The sequence below is a fragment of the Paramormyrops kingsleyae genome, chromosome 23, assembly GCF_048594095.1.
Source record: "Paramormyrops kingsleyae isolate MSU_618 chromosome 23, PKINGS_0.4, whole genome shotgun sequence".
Classification (NCBI taxonomy): Eukaryota; Metazoa; Chordata; class Actinopteri; order Osteoglossiformes; family Mormyridae; genus Paramormyrops; species Paramormyrops kingsleyae.
Genome location: NC_132819.1, coordinates 6,126,750 through 6,148,138, shown reverse-complemented (window position 1 = coordinate 6,148,138; position 21,389 = coordinate 6,126,750). Strand labels below are relative to the sequence as shown.

General features: G+C 45.1%; 1 protein-coding gene across 4 annotated transcripts in view; it reads right to left on the bottom strand.

The window, feature by feature from the left end:
* Positions 1–21,389, bottom strand: part of nhsl3 (NHS like 3) — a 50,099-nt gene that overhangs the window by 7,258 nt on the left and 21,452 nt on the right. For all 4 annotated transcript variants that reach the window (XM_072706010.1, XM_023831975.2, XM_072706011.1 and 1 more), the window contains 2 exons: positions 295–450; positions 88–131 (listed from right to left, as the gene is read on the bottom strand). In XM_072706010.1, coding sequence (XP_072562111.1) covers positions 88–131; positions 295–450 — 200 coding nt within the window. The remainder of the gene's footprint in view (positions 1–87; positions 132–294; positions 451–21,389) is intronic.

The window sequence follows — 21,389 nt, the reverse complement described above, 5'->3', positions numbered from 1 at the left end:
AGACAATAGATACTGACATGCTGTGGTTACTGGAAAAAAGAATGGATCAATTAAAAAAAGCTAAAAAAAAAAAAAAAAAACTCTTACGCTGACACTTTGGCCGTCTTGGAAGTCAAGGTCACTCCTCTTTTCTGTGAAAAATAAAGCATGCAACATCGCTGTTGTTGAAATTATAACATTATAGCTTTATAACGCAGGTACAGAAAGCCCATTTATAAACTGTGTTCAGATTGTGACAGATGATGATCTCTGATGACTTTGGGGCGGATGCTGGGTGGAGCCAGCTGGACGTACCATCCTGCTGAAGCTTCTTGAGCCCCTCCTGGGCCTCGATGTGCAGGTCCTGCAGGTAGTGCGGCCGGCTCCCCTCAATGAACACATTCTCTTGGTAGTGCGGCGAAACCTGGTAGTGCACGGTCAGCCTGCGGTCATCCTCCGGCTTTGAGGCAGCTGCCGTAAGGGAAAAGGAGGGACAGAGAAGGTGGTGGTGAGACAGAGACTCCCAATGCACATATGTGGAGCTGCAGCCTTCGCTGGTGAATAGAGGGGAGCCTTAAAGGTCTCTCTGTCTCACGTTCAGGTTCAGCCTGGCTGGGACACTGATGTCCACCTTAATGCCTTTACTAGCAAGTATAGGCAAATACTGGAGTCTAAAATGGTCAATGTGAACCAGTTCTTTAGCTTTTTTTCATCCAGTGGAGTGTGGTTCAGTGTTTTAAGATACTGAGCCTGTTATTGGAAGGTTTCCAGTTCAAATCCCGCCGTTGAACCCTTGATCAGGGCTGTTAAACCCTAAACTATCTGAACCTGCTTTCTGAAATGTACATCAATTAGGATAGAAGAAGTCTTTGCTAACTATCTGCTAAAGATGATTCGTTTTCATTCGTTAAGCAGTTTGAGGAAGCCATGCTGGGATGGATGCGATGCAAAATATAAAGTGACTTCACTTCAATGTGCTGCCTTAAACCAATGGACTGGTTTCAGAATCCCAGTCTGTTCCCATCCTGTGCTTCACCAGACCATCGGCACTGACAGTGACTGGTTTTAACCACCTCTGGCATATAAGGGGTTAAGGATCGGCACACATTTTCCTCTATCCTGCGGCACCAGCCAAAAGTTGTGTGTCCCTCCAAAGGCACAGGGTGACCTTTACAGTCACAATGCGTATGCCCAGTCCAGTCCAAGCCAGAGAGTATGCTCGACTGTAAGCTGTGGACACTAAGTGCTCATTCAGCGCATATCTGAAACAGTACCACCTTAAAGCTGAGAGAAAGATAAAACCTGTTATACCAGCCTTTCTGAGGCAGAGGAAACCAAAAACGCTGCACTCTGCCTCTATCAATGGGTTACTTAAGCAACCCCTATTAGTTTGGAAGGAACAATGAAGAGGTGTCCATGGAACTAAGCTCTGTACTTCCTGAGGGACTTATATTCACAAGATTGTATTCTGCTGTCCCCCAGGTCAGATCCTTGGGAGGCCTCCAGGAAAACGGCCCAGAAGCACTATGGGATGGCTACTTTGCTAACCAGTCAGATTACAGAACACTGGCCTGTGATTTTCATTGTTCTTGAGTATTTACCTTGGTATATTACATCAATCGTTTCACCAATTGTAATGAAGGACAGTGATATGTAAGGAGAACAAGACAAACAGGTCTAGATGAAATCAGTGAATATCTCCCTCACCAGAATAACCAGGAAGGAGGGGAGCCTGATTACTTATGATCACATGTGTGGAGAGATATTTCTATCGAGGTGAATCCTATCAGTGCCATTTAAATCTCTCCTGGGCCATTCAGCCATATGGGGGTGACAAGGGGATTAACTTGACTCACTCATTAATGCCTTCAAATCAAAGTGTTGCAGCAAAGCCATGATGTGCCTGGCCAGCCTAAGTGAGGAACAAAGAAAATGGTGCGACTGATAGTGAGACCACCAATGACCTAAAGTCAGGCTTCCTCATCATAAGTTACAGTACTGGGAACCAAAACTCACTCAGTGCTCATGTAATCCAATGAAGAACCTTTGTTAAATTTCCAAAACTCAATAAGTCCATATAATTACTTACAGACGTATCCCGTGGACTGAGTGAGTTTTGTAAATTATCTTAATGCTACAGAACTCCAGCCATTCTGGACAGGGTCTTATATTATGAACGACACATTTAAATAGGAATATATCAGATCTCAGGTCTGAGTGTTTTAGCTAACAATCTCCACAGAAACCATGAAAAGGAGACTTTTTGTGCAGGGGAACTGGGGAGAAAGGGAACACCTGACAGTGAAATTCAGCCGACCAACGGTCGCCCCCCGAAACAGGACTGAGCCTCATTCAGTGGCCGGAGTTCCTCTACGGGGTAAAAAGCCCCTCATTGGGTCTTCAGTATCCTGCTCTCAATGGCCAAAGAAATAAAAGGGAACCTAACAGCCTCCCCTTCAATCCAAGTATCTTCCTGTGGGATTGTCCAGTAAGCCAATCAGATAAGGTGATTCTCTGCAGGGTGTCAGGTGACTAAGGTAATCATGGTAACATCCATGCCTGCCAGACTGGTTTGGTGTGGGCGGCTAAATCAGCAATGAGGCATGGAAAAAATGGGCCACATTATCTATTGGAGAAACATTATAATGAACTTAATACTGATATAATTAATTTTTTTTTGGTTTCAGAAAGATGACCAGAAGTCACTAGGCTCCTTGATCAGACCAGCACAATCCATTAATTATCAGATCTAATTCTGGAAATTGTGCTCAATCAGGTGTAATTTCTCAATGTGAGACAGTTACAGAGAGCATATTTACCCCTTCATTAATTAATACACAGTGTCTCAACAAGAGGAAACGTCTATCATACATGATTGTGGGTGGGAGGAGCTCATGGTTATGGATACCAGTGATTCAGGGTCAGAACCATCATACAGAAATTGTAAAAAACCAGGTCCAGATCTGTATCTTTTAGACAAATTCCATTCCTGACTGTCACAAAGTCACCTGCAGTCAAGAACGTTTAAGCCACCTCCAACTGCTCAAAATAAACATCTCAGTGTACAAAACTGAGGATTGCTTCGTTCTTAGGAATGCCGAACATCGTCATCATTCTCCACCGGTGTAAGTATATTGGCAAAAGGCTTTGACCATTTCCCTCTTCCATTTCTGATGGTTTTCCCGCACCCCGTCAGTTGCAGAACCTGTCGCTTCTGAGATCAGGAAAGTCTACTTGAAGTTCCACACATCATTTCCTGTTTGCAAGCACAAACGCTGACCGACCGGATCTACAGACAGCGACAGACCCGTACTCACCCTTCTTCTTGAAGATGGACAGTAGAGATCGGATGTTCTTACTCAAGAAAATGACCATGTCTGTTCTGGAGTGCTTGTCGAGACCATGGTACTAAAGGAAATTCAGAAGAGCAGGACTTGTGGAAGTGGAATGAAGTCTGGCTGAATGAGGTCCAGCTTCCAGATAGAAGAGCGTCTAAGCGGACTGTCAGCGGACAACCAGCCGGGACACAATGTGATTTTCTGTGTGTCTCACATCCCAGCTGCCAAATCCCGCCACCCAGACACACCCCCCCCCACCCTACCGCTGCCCCCTCCTTCACAATTTCACGTGCCCCCACCTCCCTCCCCATTGTCGCCCTCAGCCTGACCACCCCCCTTGTCTGTTCATACCACAAAAGCCTGGAGTCTGTAGGTTGGGTGTGATGACTATACACTCCTCGCAAAATCGGCAGAACAAAAGCACACGAGTAAACAGGAGATTAAAGATGAACTGCTCTCAGTACAGGGCATCTGTTTCCAAGAGAGCCACACAACTCGCTCTCTTTCTCTCACGTTCCCTCCATCTCCCTTTCTCACTCGTCCTCATTGCCGCCTCTTCAAAAAGGCAACTCTTCAGAAAAGGGTTTCATTCATGTGACGACAAAAGGATTTAGCTCCACCTCTCAGTCCCACACACACACACACACACACACACACACACACACACAAAATCCTCTTTGATCCCTGTTTTTTTCCCTGCTGTATAGGTGATGTATTGGAAGTGACAGCATTGTTCAAGTACTTATGTAAACGAGGAAGTTGGAGGCGAGATGGAGGCCTGGTATCCAGCAGAAACCCCAATGCAAACACCGACAGCTAATCCCCTGTTTATTCAGTCACATGTCTCTGGCACAGACCAGAATCACAGCAGGCAGGACCCTCAGTGATGCCCATACACCCAGCACCCACCCCAGTACCCGCTGGGCACCCATGCCACCAGCTGGCCTTTGGGAGGAGGGGAGGGGGGCTGGTCTTGGAACAAGATTAACGTTTTATTCAAAGTAATGTACATTTCTGAAAAGGCAGAGTCAGCTAGTCCCGGCAGCAATCAGGAGTTAGGGGCTTTGCACAAGGGGCACAACAGTGAAAACACTCTGCCGACCATGGGATTGGAACTGATCACCTTCCGATTACAGGCACAATATCTTAACCCACTGAGTCACACACCGGCACAGAGGCTATTAGCATTAACGACAGATTGGGTCAGAGGGAGTCTTCAGGGAGACAGGTGCCCCAGTTGTTGGCACAGACATCTGAGTTTGGAATACCTTCCCTTCCAGAGGAAAGAACCCACGTGACACGGAGCTTATGGAAAATTCCCAGGAAAATGGGTACCTGGGATCAATCTGCACTTAACTGGAATGCTGCGCGGTACGATACAGTGACCTGCCCCCATTCCAGGAATAACTCCATGGAGTGAGGAGATCCGTGCCCTGGTTCCGATCTATGTGCCTGGGCCCTTTGTGCAAAGCGTAGATAGCAAGCGAGGCACGTGTCACTAGTCCAACTCACCTCCCGTGCTGCTTCTGAAATATCACACTTGGGGAGGGAGATTGTGGGGGAGGGAGATGGGACCTGAAGAGCAGGAGGCTGCGGAGCAGGAGGAGCATCTGAGGACAGTATTTAGAAGAAAGATGCTTTTATTTATTCTCTCTCTCTCTCTCTCTCTCTCTCTCTCTCTCTCTCTCACTCTCTCTCTCTCTCATACTAGCAGAATCGTAAATTTATATCTGTTTGAACTTGCGTATTAGTGCAGGTACACTGGTGTGCTTCTTCACATATCCCAACTTGCTCTCCATTGACACATACACACATTTACAAGCAGGCCCATAGCCAGAATAAAGATGGGGGCTGGATAATTGCTAGAGTTTAGATTCTCTGCCCGAGCCCGAGCCCAGACCCGACCCGACCCGTGGGCCGGGTCGGGCCGATATTTCCTGCCACTATCTTCGGGCCGGGCCGGGCCGGGCTGGGCGGGGCCATGATCAAGCATTTGTGTGTGTTTTTTTTTTTTTTTAATCATTACTTAATTAGCCTAATTGGGTGGAGAGCTATGCCATAAATATAAATGTAGCTCCCTCCCGTAAGACACGAGCACAAGAGTCCTTTGCATTTAACTGAGCCGACGGTTTATTCGAAAGACAGTGGCTTCGTTATTATCACCATCATGGCAGACGTGAGAACTAAATACAGATACGGAAACACAAAATCAAGCACATTTACTTACAATATTAGCTAACAAACATTGAAATTCAAATGAAATATAAACATAAATAACAATAAAGACAGCTTAGAGAATTCATATACAGTTAACACGAACCTCAGTTAGCATTTACATTTACATGGCTAAATACAACAAACTTAACTAAAACTTAATTAACACATACCTCGTTGGCTGCTTACGGAAGGATTTAACCTTTTTCTTAACCCTTTACTTAAAGTTCGATGCCGAGCACACAAACTGGTTCCAGCAGCAAGCGAACTGGATAAGTGAAAACGTGCTTTTCTTCTAAACGTGTCTCAAAAATCCATTCTGAATAAACAAACAATGCAGTTTACATGCTTCGTCCTTGTTGCATTTTTCATTAAGATAAATCTAAACTAATTTCTGTAGTTCAAACAACTTAGAATTGTAGTTGAGAACGTCTGTTACAACGGCTCACGTATTAAAAAATAGTCGGGTTTAAATCGGGCTCGGGCTCATAATTACAGTTAATGTGTCGGACCGGGTCGGGCTCGGACACAAGGTGCACGGGCTCGGGTAGGGTCGGGTTTAATTTTTTGGGCCCGATCTAAGCTCTAATAATTGCCTCCTTCAAGGGCCCAATATAGGTGACTGTTCTGCCCAGGATGGGACTCAAACCAGGATCCTAACCCACTGAGCCTCACACGACCCCCCCCACCCACCATTGCATTTCGGAAGTTTATCACTGTGTTTTTGTAAATAATTTTATGTTACTAAGTTAGTAAATGCTTTGCAACCTGAGGACTGGCACTGGTTCATTTTCATGGTGTCTAACAGCAGCAAGTGCCATGTGGCAGTAAGGATTCTGATTGTGATATTCTGCTTTACTTGAGATTCCTGATTCCATCAGACCAGCCTTGCCTTCCTCTCTGCTGTCTCACTCCCCCCATCGACCTGAAGGCAGCCAATCAGGACAGTAGCTGTTCCTGCAACAGGTGTCGCTATCTAACCCAATCAAATCAGCAGTACTTTAATTACATGCAATTACAGCATAATTCTTCAGCAGTGTCTCCACAGTGGCACCATGCTGATCTGGCAGCTTAGCAGTGTGTCTCATATGCAGTCTCCTAATGAGTGTATTCAAGTGGGACACACTGTGAGATCCTAGAAATACCACCGAATACTAGCTCCAGAAATAGTACCTAAACAGTAGGTGTGTAAAAACTGTGTTTTTATTTGAAACATAGATACAAAGAGCCTCACGTTGGCTTTTTAGACACGGTTTGATGATAGACAGTTAGACAGTAAGCGTCCCATAAACAGAGAAGGGAGAAAGGGAGACGCACACACACAGAAACAAGCACACGAGAACAACAGGGGTCCCAAAGACTGGTCTGAGGTCTCTTCTCGCCCCCTGTTTGTGACATGCATGAATATTCATCATTTCTTGTTTGCAAAGACGCCATCTGGCACTTGGTGGGTGGGGGGGGGGGGGGGGGGGGGGAGGCTGCTGGTGGGAGATGAGGGGTGCTGAAGGTAGGGAGGGACTTTTAATGCCTGAAGGGTGCTAAATGTACACCTCCACCAGAGCCTGAAAGCCACGTGCAACAGAGTCCTGAAACACAGAGGCATCCCATAGAAATGGAACAGGCCCACACAGCCCATGAGCATTCAGGATGCTTTCCCTGAGACTGCTGGCATGACATCATCCAAAGAACTACTAAAAAAAACACTCATCCATCCATCCCTCCCTCCCTCAGGGCCAAAGGTTCACTGACCAATAAACAATCAGGAATTAAATGGCAAATACTCCCTGAAAGACTTTAACCAGCAACATATTTCCATTATAAATTTCTTTCTCCCTGTGTAACATGGGTGTAGTAAAAGGGTGGAGTTTGGGCAAGAGCAGTATTGCACTATTGCACATGTTCTATGCAGGCACTCTGCACCTTTGCATAAGTGGTTTGTTGGTACCCTGTAGCTAGATAAAATAATAGGTTGTGTGTGCATCAGATACATGCATTAACACATAGGGGAGCAAAAAAAATGCATCTTTAGGTGTAAACATCAAACTCCGCCTATGGTGACCTCTGGCTGATCTGGTTTCCTCCTACAGTCCAAAGGCATGTGATTCTGATTGCTAAATTGTCCATAGTGTGTGACAGTGAATCCCCTGTTAGAAGCTGGCATGGTTGTGAGATGGACAGATAGCTGGTCGGATGACTGCTTGGATGTTTACCATTGCACACCTAAAAATAATAAAAACACATTATGAGCTACTGATAAACGTACTGAAAAGGCCAATAAAATGGTGTGTCAATTTCCTCTGTGTTTCATGTTTATTGGTGCAGTAATACAGGCAATAAAGGGTAATAATTCTTCTTTATTTAAGTAGCTTATTGATTTAATATGGTTCCGGTAATAGACCATAAAAAGTTTGAATGTTTCAGTTATTTCCTGGCCTCATAAGACTCAACATGTTTTATGTTAGTCATCTGCAGCAAAGGCACCTGCTATATAGAGAACCACAATTATTACAGCTACATATGGGTGCTGATTACCAGGGGCTTCTGGGAACTCTGTGTTTGTGATTGTTGACACAGTTCTCTTCATGAGTAAACTGCTTGTTTGAATGTTTTCCTTAGAATAGATATGCAGGAATGCACACCGCCTGTGACATGCTACAAAAGCAGTGGCCACTAGGTGGCGCCAAAAATGCTAGCTTTACAAACGAGCTTAAAATGGACACTGTACTGAAAGGAGGAAAACCAAGAAAGGCAAAAGTAATTCGTAATTTTCTGTTGGAATATAAAAAGGGTAATAACATTATTCAATTAAATTTATTCAATTTAAAGTCCTCTCCTGAGTTTTTAAACACACTTCAAAAGACGTGTTTCTACAAAAAACCACATAGGCAGCAATGCGGGTCCCAAAGGCTGTTGGTCATTAATGTAGATTGGAAGAATTTTTATGTGTTCAAATGTATGAAAAAGATTTAAACTCAATGTTTTAAATTACAATAAATGTTTTTTTAGGAAAAACTAAGCAAGAAGAAAGGGATTTAAAATGGTGATTGAACTGCTTTTCTCCTGGGACTTTGCAGAAAAAAACTTCTCAATGTAAAGGACACATTCTGGATTCCGGATGGGTGACATAACTGTAACACATTGTGAGACTGTGTGTGTGTGTGTGTGTGTGTGTGTGTGTGTCTGCACGAAAGTTGCATGTGCTCTCCAAACTGCTGGTTCCATCTAGTTTTCTCACATGGTTCCAGGACACAATGTTTGTTGAATGGGTTTGTCTAAATTGCCCATGCGTGTGTAACACTGTGATGGTGAGCTCTGAGATCCAGGCCTGGTCACAACCCTATATAGTACAAGCACTATTGGAAAAGTAGCAAGACTTTTTTGTCCTGCAACCTCTTATTAAGCTTCTGCTGTATGTATATATAGAAGTTGATCTCCATTTTGCTTCATCTGTGGTTTAGAGCAGTATCCCCAATCTGGTCTTCAGGGACCCACAGTCCACGTTTTTGCTCCCTCCGAGCTCCCTACCAGTCAGTTCACATTTTTGCTCCCTCCCGGCTCTTGGCATGGACGGTCTGTGGGTCCTCAAGGACCAGACAGGAAAACACTGGTTTAGAGGTTGAGAGAATTCAAATTCACTCTCCACCCCACAGCAACACCCACTATTGGCTGGACACTCACAGCAAGTGGAATGAAACAAAAAGCCCCCCCCCCCCCCCCCAAGGGTATTATGAAACATAATGAAACTTTCAGCCCTAAAGTGAGCAGAAGCAGGTGGCGGACAGCACATACACCAGGGACGTGGGCTGCAGCCCCCACCCCTATACAGCTGGCATGAGCATCGTGTGTCGGGGGGACTAACGATGGGGTTAACTGAAGATTCCCAACTGGGAGAAAAACTGGAAAAAATATTAAGCTCAGTGGTGCAATGGACAGCATTTTGGACTTCTACACTTTGGGTGAGGTCATGTAAAGGTTGGGAGGCGTCATGTGGCTCAGCGAGCTGGGGTGTTAAACCCATTATCAGAAACCCTTCATTCGCTCCAGGGACTGACTGACCCGGCTTTCGCAAAAGTGTTTGTTGCTTTGGATAAAAGCGTCTACTAGCTAAGTACGTAAATGTAACAAAGGGAAGAAAAAAGACAGAACATGATAAAAAAAAATAACAGAAGTCAGAATCAGGCATAAGAAAAGGGGGACAGATAGACCGACTCATCCATCAGCCCTGATATCACCTACAAGTAATTAAAGTTTTAGAAAAGAAACATGCAAGGACACAATAGCTCTTCAGGCCAAGGGCACAGATGCTTAGCCAAGCTGAGTCCGAGGACCAGAGATGCGGAGTTGGGCCCTCAACTGACCCCGGGTACGTTACAGAAATGATCACCATAGCAACAGGATGTGCATGCCAGTCACCTAATGCATGCAGGACTGTTAAGGTGACTCATTATAAAGGACGAATAGCTGCATTAATACCTAAGTGTACCGCTAGTGGCGCCAAGTCATGTCTGGATGGGCTGTGAGCGGAACAGTTAGAGAGGTTAGCAGCAGGCCTAAGAGCCTGCATCGCAAAGCAGGATTTCCTGCTTAGCTGGATAACTTGTCGGATTTAAGGTAGTCTGAGCTAAAAGTAAGTGAGCGAAGATGAAGTCAATTCAAACTGGGGTACCTTAAATCTGACAAGTAATCCAGCTAAACAAAAAAAAAATCCTGTTTTGTGATACAGGTCCCAGGACGTCAAATGAGGCTTCACTTCTGTTTGAGTAGCCTTGGATGACACCGCTTGGGAGATGTTTCGATAAGTCAGACTGAATCGCTTGCCGACATGAGTTAGGCGGGTCTTGTGCTGGGATATCTGCCGACAGATACGTGGACACGTTACCCCCGAGACCCAGTAATGCTGCTGAATATTCAGTGACGCTCAAACGGGGTGCGGTTTGGCCAGAGCTGGGGGCTGGGATTGCCTGCTGTAAGTAAGGTCATGCTCACTCCCGGTGAGCCACAGCTGTGCTGATCTGCTCACATGGACGCATCGCCGCCACCAGCATGCTGCTGAATTAGAATCGTTTATTTATGGCCAAGTACTTTTTACGTACAAGTAATTTACTTTGATTTGTTGTGCAAAACACTCAAGGATACTCAAGACATTTGATGTAATAAATTATGTAGTTGCAACACAAAAACTACATTAATAGACAAAACACGACAAAACAGCGTGCGCGGACACACAAAGGCAGCCTTATGGGGGCCATCTTAGTTTGCACTGTGTGTCAAAACAGGATGGAGCAGTACCCGCCCCATTAATGCAGACAGGGCAGGAGTGCCACAAAAAGTCATGCACTGTGTAGTGAGCCCAAAATACGCCCCCCCACACACACTCACACACACACATTTAGGGCAGTTTTCTCTAAAATGAAAACAGGAAAAGAATTGGAGCTAATGAACCGTCAGTGTGGCTGGGCCAAGCTTTGAGCTTGTTCCATGGAGAATAGGTGCGATTAGTTATGGTGCCATGCTGTTAATACCTCCGACACATGATGTTTATACTCCAAAAGACCACGAATTAGACACCACTGGCACTAAGTAATAAGTTCAAGGACAGTCTGCATTTGGACCAAGTTCAAATCCGTGTCTGCACCATCTATTTTGGACACACACACACACACACACACACACACACACACACACACACACACACAAGACGTGTTATAATATGGCCCAAAACTGACCTCCAGCTCTGTCCTTCTGAAAAGATGCTATTTTTAACACTTCTGTACTCCAACTAGCACCACATGCCATGGCCTACCAATGGGAACAAATGTTTGATTTTTGACTCCAGCAATACAGTACTAATGCGAGTGTTGTGACGCTCATTTAACATTTTAGCAAACATCTTGTTTACCCAAACCAGAGAGACGAGTTGGCTCCTGGTAAACGCAGGCTCAGAACCCTCAAGGCTAGCATAACAACAGGTTATTCATAGCGTGCCGGAGAGCCTACAGCGTTCAGCTAAGATTAGCCAGCTAAGTCACGGCAATGGGGCAGCATTTTAGAGTTTGCCTTCAGTTCCATCAGTCACACCACCTCTTACTTGGCATCTTGGGTCTTATTTCAGCCAAAGGGAGGCCCATCGCTCACTGCTGGCTTATTCTGCTGTCCCTTGATAGCAGGGGCAGGTATGTGCACTCTGCTAACTAGGGATGGCCAATTGACCTCACTAGTTGGCACGTTTGATTAACTTTGGGGCACACAGTGAGCTCTTGTTTAGGTAGAGAACACTGTCTAGTGGTGTCAGAAAATACAGCGGATGGTTCATGAAGCTTCATTTGGCCATATTTACTGCTAATCTTATTCCAGTTCCACTTAGGGGCCCGAAACATGGAAGTCATGGAGGAAAAACAGCTGGCTGCTGGTCACAGACAAACTCCCTCCTCTTCCCCAACATGTAGAGGTCATGAAGCAAGAGGGAGTCAACCTCTGATCACAGATCAGTTCCCCGGTCGTTTCCGTTTTGCAACCAAAGACTATGCCAACTAGTGAGCTCTTCACAGATTCCATATTACTTTGCAGGTTGATAAGATCTGTTCGCCATGGCAGGGAGACAAGAATCTTGTTTTGTTTATTGTGCCACTGGAAAAATCGGTAATATGATATGAGATATAGGCTAACAGCACAAAGGTAAATATGTCTGCAATTAGCATTGCTGTATCTCCAGCGATCCATATTCATGCAGTCCAGACCCTCTCCCTGTTCCTTCCAAGACCATGCTGTGAAATTAAAAAGTGTTAATTAAAATGGCCAGCAAGGCCAGTGACACCAGTAAGGATGCATGCAGGGATCAGGTCACTGCCAGCCAAACGTCTCCTCCACACTGGATAGCTAATGGCTAAAACATGCAGTGTACCCATTCTGCCAAATATCACTGCAAACCCAGACTGGGTGCTGATCTCATTTCTCATTCAAAGGAACAATCTGGAGATGGATTTAGGGTCGGCTTTCCCTTGACTGGAGTCTGGGGCACGGTTGCAAAGGTGCCTTTTCATGTAGAACCCGGTGCTCAAGAGGGAAGCGGGTCATACTCTCCGCCTGCGGCCCGCTCTTCTTGAGAAGCGGAACACAGCCCGCCGTAATGTTTTCTTCATGCGCTGAGACAAGAGACTCCAGAGAGGGTCCATAGCCAGCAGACATACCGGCAGCCACAACTATGACCTCAATGACGAAAGGAGCAAGATAATATTTCAGACATATTAGAAATCAATTTAGTGAACAAGGATCATGCTCTCGCTACCCTGCCCTCTGTTTCCCTTCCCTGTTTTTCCTTCTATCTAAAGAAACTTCTCCACACTGTCTCCCATTTAAACATACGAGAGATTTTAAGAATCCTTTATTTATTTATAAGGCTTTTTACAATCAGATGGCCACTTATAACCGTGACCTTTTTGACCCTATACTCAGCAATCAGGACACTCATGTCTTCAGATCTGGATCTTCTTGTTATCCCAGGTCCAAGTCTAAGACCAGGGCTGACAGAGCTTTTATGGCTGATGCTCAAGGTTCCCTCCTGTAGCTCAACAAGTAGCGTTGTGTACTAATGATGTGAAGGTTATGGAGTCTCAGGGAGCCCCAATTCTAACCTTCCTTCTGCCCTGAGTTGCTGTGAATAAAGGAGTTGGATAAATGATGTTCCTGGGGATGTCAGACCAGCCCGCAGTGTGGGATCCTTTAAATCGCATCAGAAAGTCCTTGTAAGGTGCTATATAAATACGCTACTAACTTACTTCCTGTGTTCCTACTCTTTGTCTCTTGCTTTGTCCTGATATCTCCTTGTCTCTCCTTCCCTCTCTCCATCTCTCCCTCTTTCATCCTCTCTCTGTCTGCCTCTCTCCTGCATTCTCTCTCTCTCTCTCTCTCTCTGTGACCCCACCTATCCATATACATTTCACTGCAAAACATCCCCTCCTGTAATGGGGGAGGCCTGAGTAGTTTGGCTTGGCCCTGTCTAATGTCTCCCTTCTCACAAACTCACTCGCACAGAAAGGGTGCGGTTCCAGGCTTTGTACCAAGCACTCACATATGGGCAATAAAACGGCATCGTCATGGCAATAGGAGAAATCCAGTACGAATGCCCTAAATGCAGATGCGGGTGACATACTTTCAGAGGTATTTCAAAATAAAAGCTGCGGGATTCCTTTGTCATTGCGCTGGAAATGTAATCTCCCAAAATAAATCACACAAACATACACTTGTGATTCTGCTGAGACGAAAAGCCTAGGAGGTATTAGGGGAATACATAATAATATGTTTTTATTCTGTAAATTAAGTTCCATCCAAGGCAGGAAAGGTAAGAGGCCACTTCATACAGAGGACTGAACACAGCGCGATGTGCAGTTTCCTGTCACAAAGAAAAGGTGAGTCACCAGCTGGACATCAGATGACGATATTTGCGTGTCTGAGGCAGTGAGGGAAATCAGGGGAATAACCGGGAGTGGGTGGAGTGGAGAGATGGAGCTTGGATTTGTCTGTTTGTAGGAGAATGTCTCTTAAAATGTTAGGAAATAGTTTCTTACAGATTTATATCCAGAGAATCACTGATTAGTGATTCATGTCAACAAAACTCTTGCAATAACCAACCTGCTACTAAATCTGCATCTGGCACCTCTATCCGAGACAATAAGAGACTGGACACAACAAGCTGAACAAGCTTATTTGTACCCGCTCCCAGTTTGGACACATCCTGCTCACATTTTCCGGGGTAAAAATGGCAGAATCTACTTCCTGAGCGTTTCCACCTGGAGCTCGTCTTGTGACGTACAGGAGCTCCCGTGTCAGTTTGTTTTGGTCTTTAAAATCTGTTTGACACAAAATCAAGCTAACGTCACTCCATGCTTAAGCTACTCACAGCAAAAGTCTCAGAATTAGACCTCTTGGACGTGGACCAATTGCAGTGTGACCGGTGCGTGGTGTGGCATGAAATTCAGCAAAGGCCAGTCTGCTTATTAAAAGGCTTTTAAAGGAAACATGGATGCAGCTACATGCTTGACCACATGAACTGGGTCCAATGGATCTGTTCAGCTGGAAAGGGCAGGAAAAAGTCACAGGTATAATGAAACGTGAATGTGACAGGGTCCTTAAGGATGCATGGGAATCATGCTGTTATTTTTGACACATAGTATATAAAACTTGTGGAACATGACTATGTCACCTGAAGGGATTTGCATGACTGAAAACCACATGTATTTACTGGGGAGTCCTTGTTTTGTCATAACGCAGGCCAGTAGGAATGGTCAGAAAGGAAAAGGTTACTATTTTCAGACTGCTTCCCTAGAGATGCACCGCAAAACACTGCTGTAAGGTCACTACGCAGTGACTAACAAGGAAAAACAAAGCGATTTCCTTCCGTTCCCACGACTCTTCCACTGACACTTTCCACCACTACTTCGGTATTCATCTCTTTAGCTAACACACCTGGTAATTATGGGATGTTTCTGGGGAATAATGAGTCTGCTAGGCTGGAGGACGATAAGGCGGCCTTCCCTAAGCACAGCGTACGCTGATACCATAACAGCCGAAGAGTGTGAGGTCTTCGGAAACAGACGGAGGCGCGATTTGCTCAAATCCGTTCAGCGGCTGCCCATGTTCCAGAAAATCAGCTCACTGCTGCTTACTGTTCTTAGAGGTGGTGAGGCATCATCAAAAACCCTTTATCAAGGCTTGTTATTGAGCTGTGATGAAGCGTTTGACACATCAGGAGAGAATCGGGATTTCTCTGAGTAAGGAGTCGGACTTCAGAGGACGGGGAAGTCTTCCACATGCCTTTACAGCTGGAGTACCGTACAGTATATAATGTAACCCTGTCACGTCACACCTGTGGGCAGCACACAATCTCGCTGCCTCAAGCTCCAACAGACACCAACACAATTAACTTAAAATACTGTACTGTCAGTCTGTGCGAATTACAAGGCTGGAATTTTTTTCTGGCACAGCGTTTGGGGAACGTCCTGTGTGCGGTCAAAGATAAAAGTTAAAAATCCACAAATCAGGGTGAAATAATGAACGCAGATGAAATGTTTTGGTTGCTTGTGCCTTCCCTGGTGTGGGAGGTGAAGATACGGATTCTCCCTTATCAGGCACAATGGAAGCAGTATTCACAGGCTTGCCCATTAGCAGGAATTAAATGAGATGTCATCACATAACCTGGCCTGCTATAAATAATCATGTAAAAAAAAAAAAAACCTCCAGCTTCACTTCCAGCCTTCAAATAAGCAAAGAAACGCCTAGATCCGCTTCCTGAGGTTTTACCTGAGGTCGCAGTTGCTTCCTCAATTAATTACTGCTTCACCTTTGAGTCACAGCATTTAATTAAGGCATATAATCACCCAAGGCTGTCTTATTGTGGTGCAATAAATACGAACGTCACACTGAGGGAACTGTGGGCAAACGGGGCATTTTAAACAGGAAAGAACCTGCATTTGGTTCACCTCTGTTCAGTTTGCCATCCTCTCACCAGCACAGTGACACAAGGTAGCTATTAATAGGATGACCCACAGCAGTCCCAGGCGTGAGATCGCTGCATCATCGCCCTCTCCAAGACAGACTCCTCCAAACTGACCCCTCCAGGTGAAACTCCTGTTGTTTCACTGCTTGTTCACTGCTTAGAATCACGATTCCGCTTTCATTTTGATTAGAATTATATTAATTCTAAGTGCTTTCTAAAGACACTTTTAGTTTATTGCGATACAATTTCCATTCCCCCCATAACACTCCCCTCCCCTCCATAATATCATAAAATACACTATATGGACAAAAGTATTGGGATCCCTGGTCATTACACCTACAGAAACTTTTATGACATTCCATTGTAAATCCACGGACAAAAATATGGAGTTCATTCCCTCTCTGCAGCAATAACAGCTGCCACTCTTCTGGGAAGGCTTTCCACAAGATTCTGTAGAAATTTTTGCCCATCCATCCAGAAGAGCATTTCTGAGGTCAGGCACTGATGTTGGACATGAAGGTCTGGCTCACAATCTCCATTCTAGTTCATCCCAAAGGTGTTTGATGGGGTTAAAGTCAGATCTCTGTGTGGGCCAGTGAAGCTGTTCTACACCAACCTCACCCATCCACGTCTTTATCGGCCTTAGTTTGTGCACTGGGGCACAGTCATGCTGGAATCCGGTCCTCAGGGACCCACAGATTCTGTAGAAAGCTGGGAGAGAGCAAAAACGTGGACAGCTTGAAGGTCCGTGAAGACCAGGTTAACTGGTAAACAGTGAACTGAAGTGTTACCACATCTTCATATCTGCCAAAAGTCTGAGGGCATGACTATTTCTCTTCGCAAGCATTTAGCACGTTTCGTTAACGTTACGTAACGCTAAGGTAGTGCCGGACCAGTGCGCTCAGGAAGGACATCAGATGACGGTCCTTACTGTCCTAACGGGACTGCACCCTTTTATGCTGAAGCTGTGTGCTGCAGAGATTCCACTCCATACTGGGTGGAGCTAAAAACAAGAAACATCAGGTGTAGAAGTCATGACCCAGCAGTGCCACTAAGAGTTGCACACTTCCTGGTCATTGATTTTGTGAAGGAACACAAAACTTGTCGGAAAATACAAAGCGCAGTGGAATACCATACTTAAAAATCCCACACAAATACATATTTCTCTGTATTTGTCTTTCATCATTTTGGTGTTTCTCAAGGAACTGGAAGACCAGCTAAACCACAGAACTCCAGAAACGGCTTCATTCCACAGGTCCCAACTTGTCCTGGCCCACAGACTCCCTCACACAAAGTCACCCGGTGTTTGCAAAGGCTGTTATTTTTGTGTTTAACCAACCGAGCACAAGATGACAGTTAAGGCTTCCACATTTGGCCCAAGGAGTGCGCTGAAAGCATACCAGCACGGAAAACCGGGAAAAAAAAGGCAGAGGCGCAGATCTGAAAGCAAAGCTGGGAAAATCCAGGCAACATCAGATCCCACAGGCAAGAACCTGAGACAGAAATTCAACATCCACGTGCAACTGACTCATCGTGAATCAAGCCGAAAGCCCATTAGCTCCTAACAGAGAAGGTTTTGTAGGCCGCGTGCCTTTGCCAAGCATATCACAGCGCAGTGATAACGGTTCCTGTGATGTGATAAGAGCAATCAGGGCCTATTCAATAAGCCTTTTTTAGTGTTTTTTTTTTACTGCAGTCTACTGATTAAAGGAATGGACTTTGGACCAATTGACTGCAAAGGGTAACTTGCTATTTGCCTTACTATTATATTCACATTCACTCTTCAGTTAAAAATACCCAGCTCTAAATGGCCAACAAGCAAAATAGTAGGCTATGCTGAGCGGCTTAACTAAAACTCTCTCCTAAGCAGTTAACTGTTACTCTCTAAAAAAGTAAATATAAATGTATAAATATTAAGTACTATATGTTTAAAAAAAAAAAAAACAGCCCTTGGCTTAACACTCCCCAAAAATCCCATTTTTAAACTACATCATCACACAAAAATGTCTTCCTCTCATTCACATCTGCATGAAATTTGGTGTGTGTGTGACAGAAAAAACGAATAAACACACCACTCTTCCTCACTCTTGAAACTGTCAGAGGTCCAAGGATTTCTTACAATCTACACAGTGAAGATGAACGGGCTGCTTTGCATTATCCAGTAAACATGAATCAAGTTCGACCACAGCTGCAGCAGTAGGACCCAGACAAGGAAACAGCCTCCGTTTGCCAATCTGACCTCCACAGGAGCAGCAGGGGATCCCAATACTGAACTTCAGGCCTGGTGGCTGTAGGTTTGTATCCTGAATGGACACCTGGACTCTTAGGTTCCTGAACCTCCCCGTGACCCTGCACTGGATAATCAGTCGGATCAGGGTGGATGAGTACATTAACCTAGCAGCTCCTTTGTGAGTCCACATCTGAAAAAACAGCAAGGAGATATGGGTGTGACTTTGAATGTTTGAGTTTGATAAGCAAAAGAGGAGAGATTCTGTCCATCTTTAGGTGCTGCTTAAGGAGACTTTGGTTTTCCGCTCCTCCCTTCTTGGCTCCATTGCTCATGTTCCAGATGATGCTTCCCTGCGAGGCAGATCCTTTTATAGGGAGCGTCTGGCAAGTAACCAGGGGTCACATGACCAAGAATCGGGCTAAATGACCAGACAAATGACTTACACTTCCAGTCTAGATTACAGGGAGAATTGGGGCTGTCTAAGGGAGATAACAATATTGCTGTTGGTGAATTTCTGTTAAATCTCGAATCAATACAACAACATCCATCCTCTCCTTTCCTTGCGAACACCCAGCTCCTGCATTCACCCGCTGAAATCTCATAAGTCCATAAAAGGTGGGTTGATCCCTGTCCACGCAGCCCCATCCTACAAGGGAGCACAATTCAGCAGCTATATTGTGCAATGGATTGGCCAGATCACCTCGCCGGGAAGGACTCGTTCGACACTTGATGGAAACAGATAAGGCAATGGATGGATGGATGGACAGATGGATAGATAAGGAATTATTTATTCATTGATCTCAATTTAAAAATTGTAGTACAAAAAGCTTTTGTTAATCACAGGGTCACTGCAGTTGCCAATATATTGTAGTCATTATATACATCCATTTCTCCTGGTGAGGGTCACAGTGATAACCATTTAAAATGGCTCTGAAACACATGGGAGCAGCCTGAAGGCGCTTCTTCCTGACATTAGGACTTCAGAGAATTCATTTCCTGGGAAGCACCGGCCTAAGCCAGAGGCGCGGGATTTCATTCAGAGCCTCAAAGGTGGGAGATTTAAAGGTCGGCAAGAGAACACAGATCAAAAACATGAGGGGGTTGGGATGAGGGTGGGGGGGGTGGTAGGTGCTCATAACACAGGCGGCCTGCGTCAGTCAGCAGCAGGTAAACAGAGACAGAGAGTGATGCATTCACATTTATAACACAAAGATTGGGCTGTCCAGGAATGGGGGGGGGGGGGGGGGACCACCGTAAACACTACTAAGAGCATTTAAAGTAACAGGTGTCAGATATCCACCTGTGGAGACATTTTTTATTTTTATTTATTTTTTTTATACGGCCCTGTTTATATGCTTGGGGGCGGAATTTAATGCATCCGAATAAACCTAATGACTGGAATGTCCTGTTCCCAAAATGTGTGTAAAACCATGTCTACCTGCTGGCAGTGAGTGGGATTCCCCGGGGGGGCACAGAACTTCCATTAAGCTAGAAAAGAGAAGACAAGACCCACGGCAGCAGAAAGAAACCCAGACTCATCTCAGAAAAGCACTCATGGAGTCGCAGAGCCAGGTATTAATCAGGAAACGTATCAATAGATGCTCAAGAAAATATGCCAGTCGTTTGACATCTGAAACCTACAGGAAATCAGTCACGCTCCATTACTCACAGTGATGTTGCTGGAGCCCAACAGGAGCGATTCACCATATTTGTAGCATAATTACATTATAATAATGTAACAATTCAGATGCCGGATAGTTTATCAGTTCTGCATTTTAAATGAAAATTAAACAAAGGTGGGCAGAATTAATAACAGGGATTGCTAATGATCCAACCATCCATACTATAACCATTTATCCTGGTTTGGACTCCAGCATGAGCCTGTTGAGGGCTGGGGTCCAGTCAGAATGGGATGCCAATAGGTCATCAGGCACAAGTCAGCAATACCTTGCCCTGTAGCTGTAGAGAGATTTCCCCACCTTGGGCCCCTGCTGACAACAAAATGGGTGGTTAGGTCAAAGCCCATAGGAAGTACTACTGTGCCAGTCCTCAGAAAAGGCACTGGAATCAACCCTTTCATCAAAAAGGCCAGCTGCAAGAATGACATTGTAAGCGATTTACGTTTCTGAAAAACTGCGGCTCATATGAGCCAAATCTGCAGATTAGCAGTAAGAGTTGAGGACTTTAAAACGCTGTATCAGACCCAAAGGAGCAAACCAAACAGCTACAGCTAACAACCCTCTGCAAGTCGCAAGAACACCACAGTGCCGACGTTTCTCCTCACAACAATTAGTCCATTTCCTGACCACTCATCCCGCACCAGAAATCTCATGCATGAACCAAAGTACTAACCAAGTACTAACCAGGTGGAACAGCACCCTGCTAGGTGGTGCATATGAGCAGTGACTCAGCAAAGCGTGACCTTCAGAGATGTTCATGCAAAATCACGGGTGGTTTTCTCTTCTCTCCACCTCAAATAATGCCTTTCAGCACGATTATCTCAAATTCACAAGACATCCTATTCCCTGAAAAGCCTCCCCCCCCCTCCCCCCACAATAAGCTGGGAGGTGTCACACTGTGTACTCTGTGTTCCTGCTCCTTGGGTGTGTCGGGACAGACGAGCGCTTACTCAACAATTCAGTGCGTCAAACTGGGGACCATCTCCCTCCCCCCCCCGTTCACTTTTTGGTTGGTGCCTAGAAATTACGACAAAGGCCGTGAACCTGCATTGTACTGTTGGGATGTGGATTCACCTCAATGCCAAGCAATTGCTAAGAAATCCCAGGAGAGATAAGATAGTGCAGAGGGCACTGATGCTATCATTTACATTTATTCTTATTTAGCAGATGGTTTTATACAAAGCGACATACAAGTTTGGGAAACGTACGACCAAGCATAAGTGCAGCTAGGCTGAGCTTCCAATGTATGAAGTACTGGAGCAGGAGCTACACAACATCTTTCAAACAAGCAAGAATCTACGGAGACTATGCAGTAACCAGAAAGTGTAACACTGAGAACATTCAGGGAACATACAGTGGTATTCAGCTAGTGGCAGTATTGAGGTGGGATTGAATCCAGAAGTTTGTTGGTTAAAGTCAAAGATCAGAGGCTGAGGTTGTGTCTGCAGGTCCAGGGT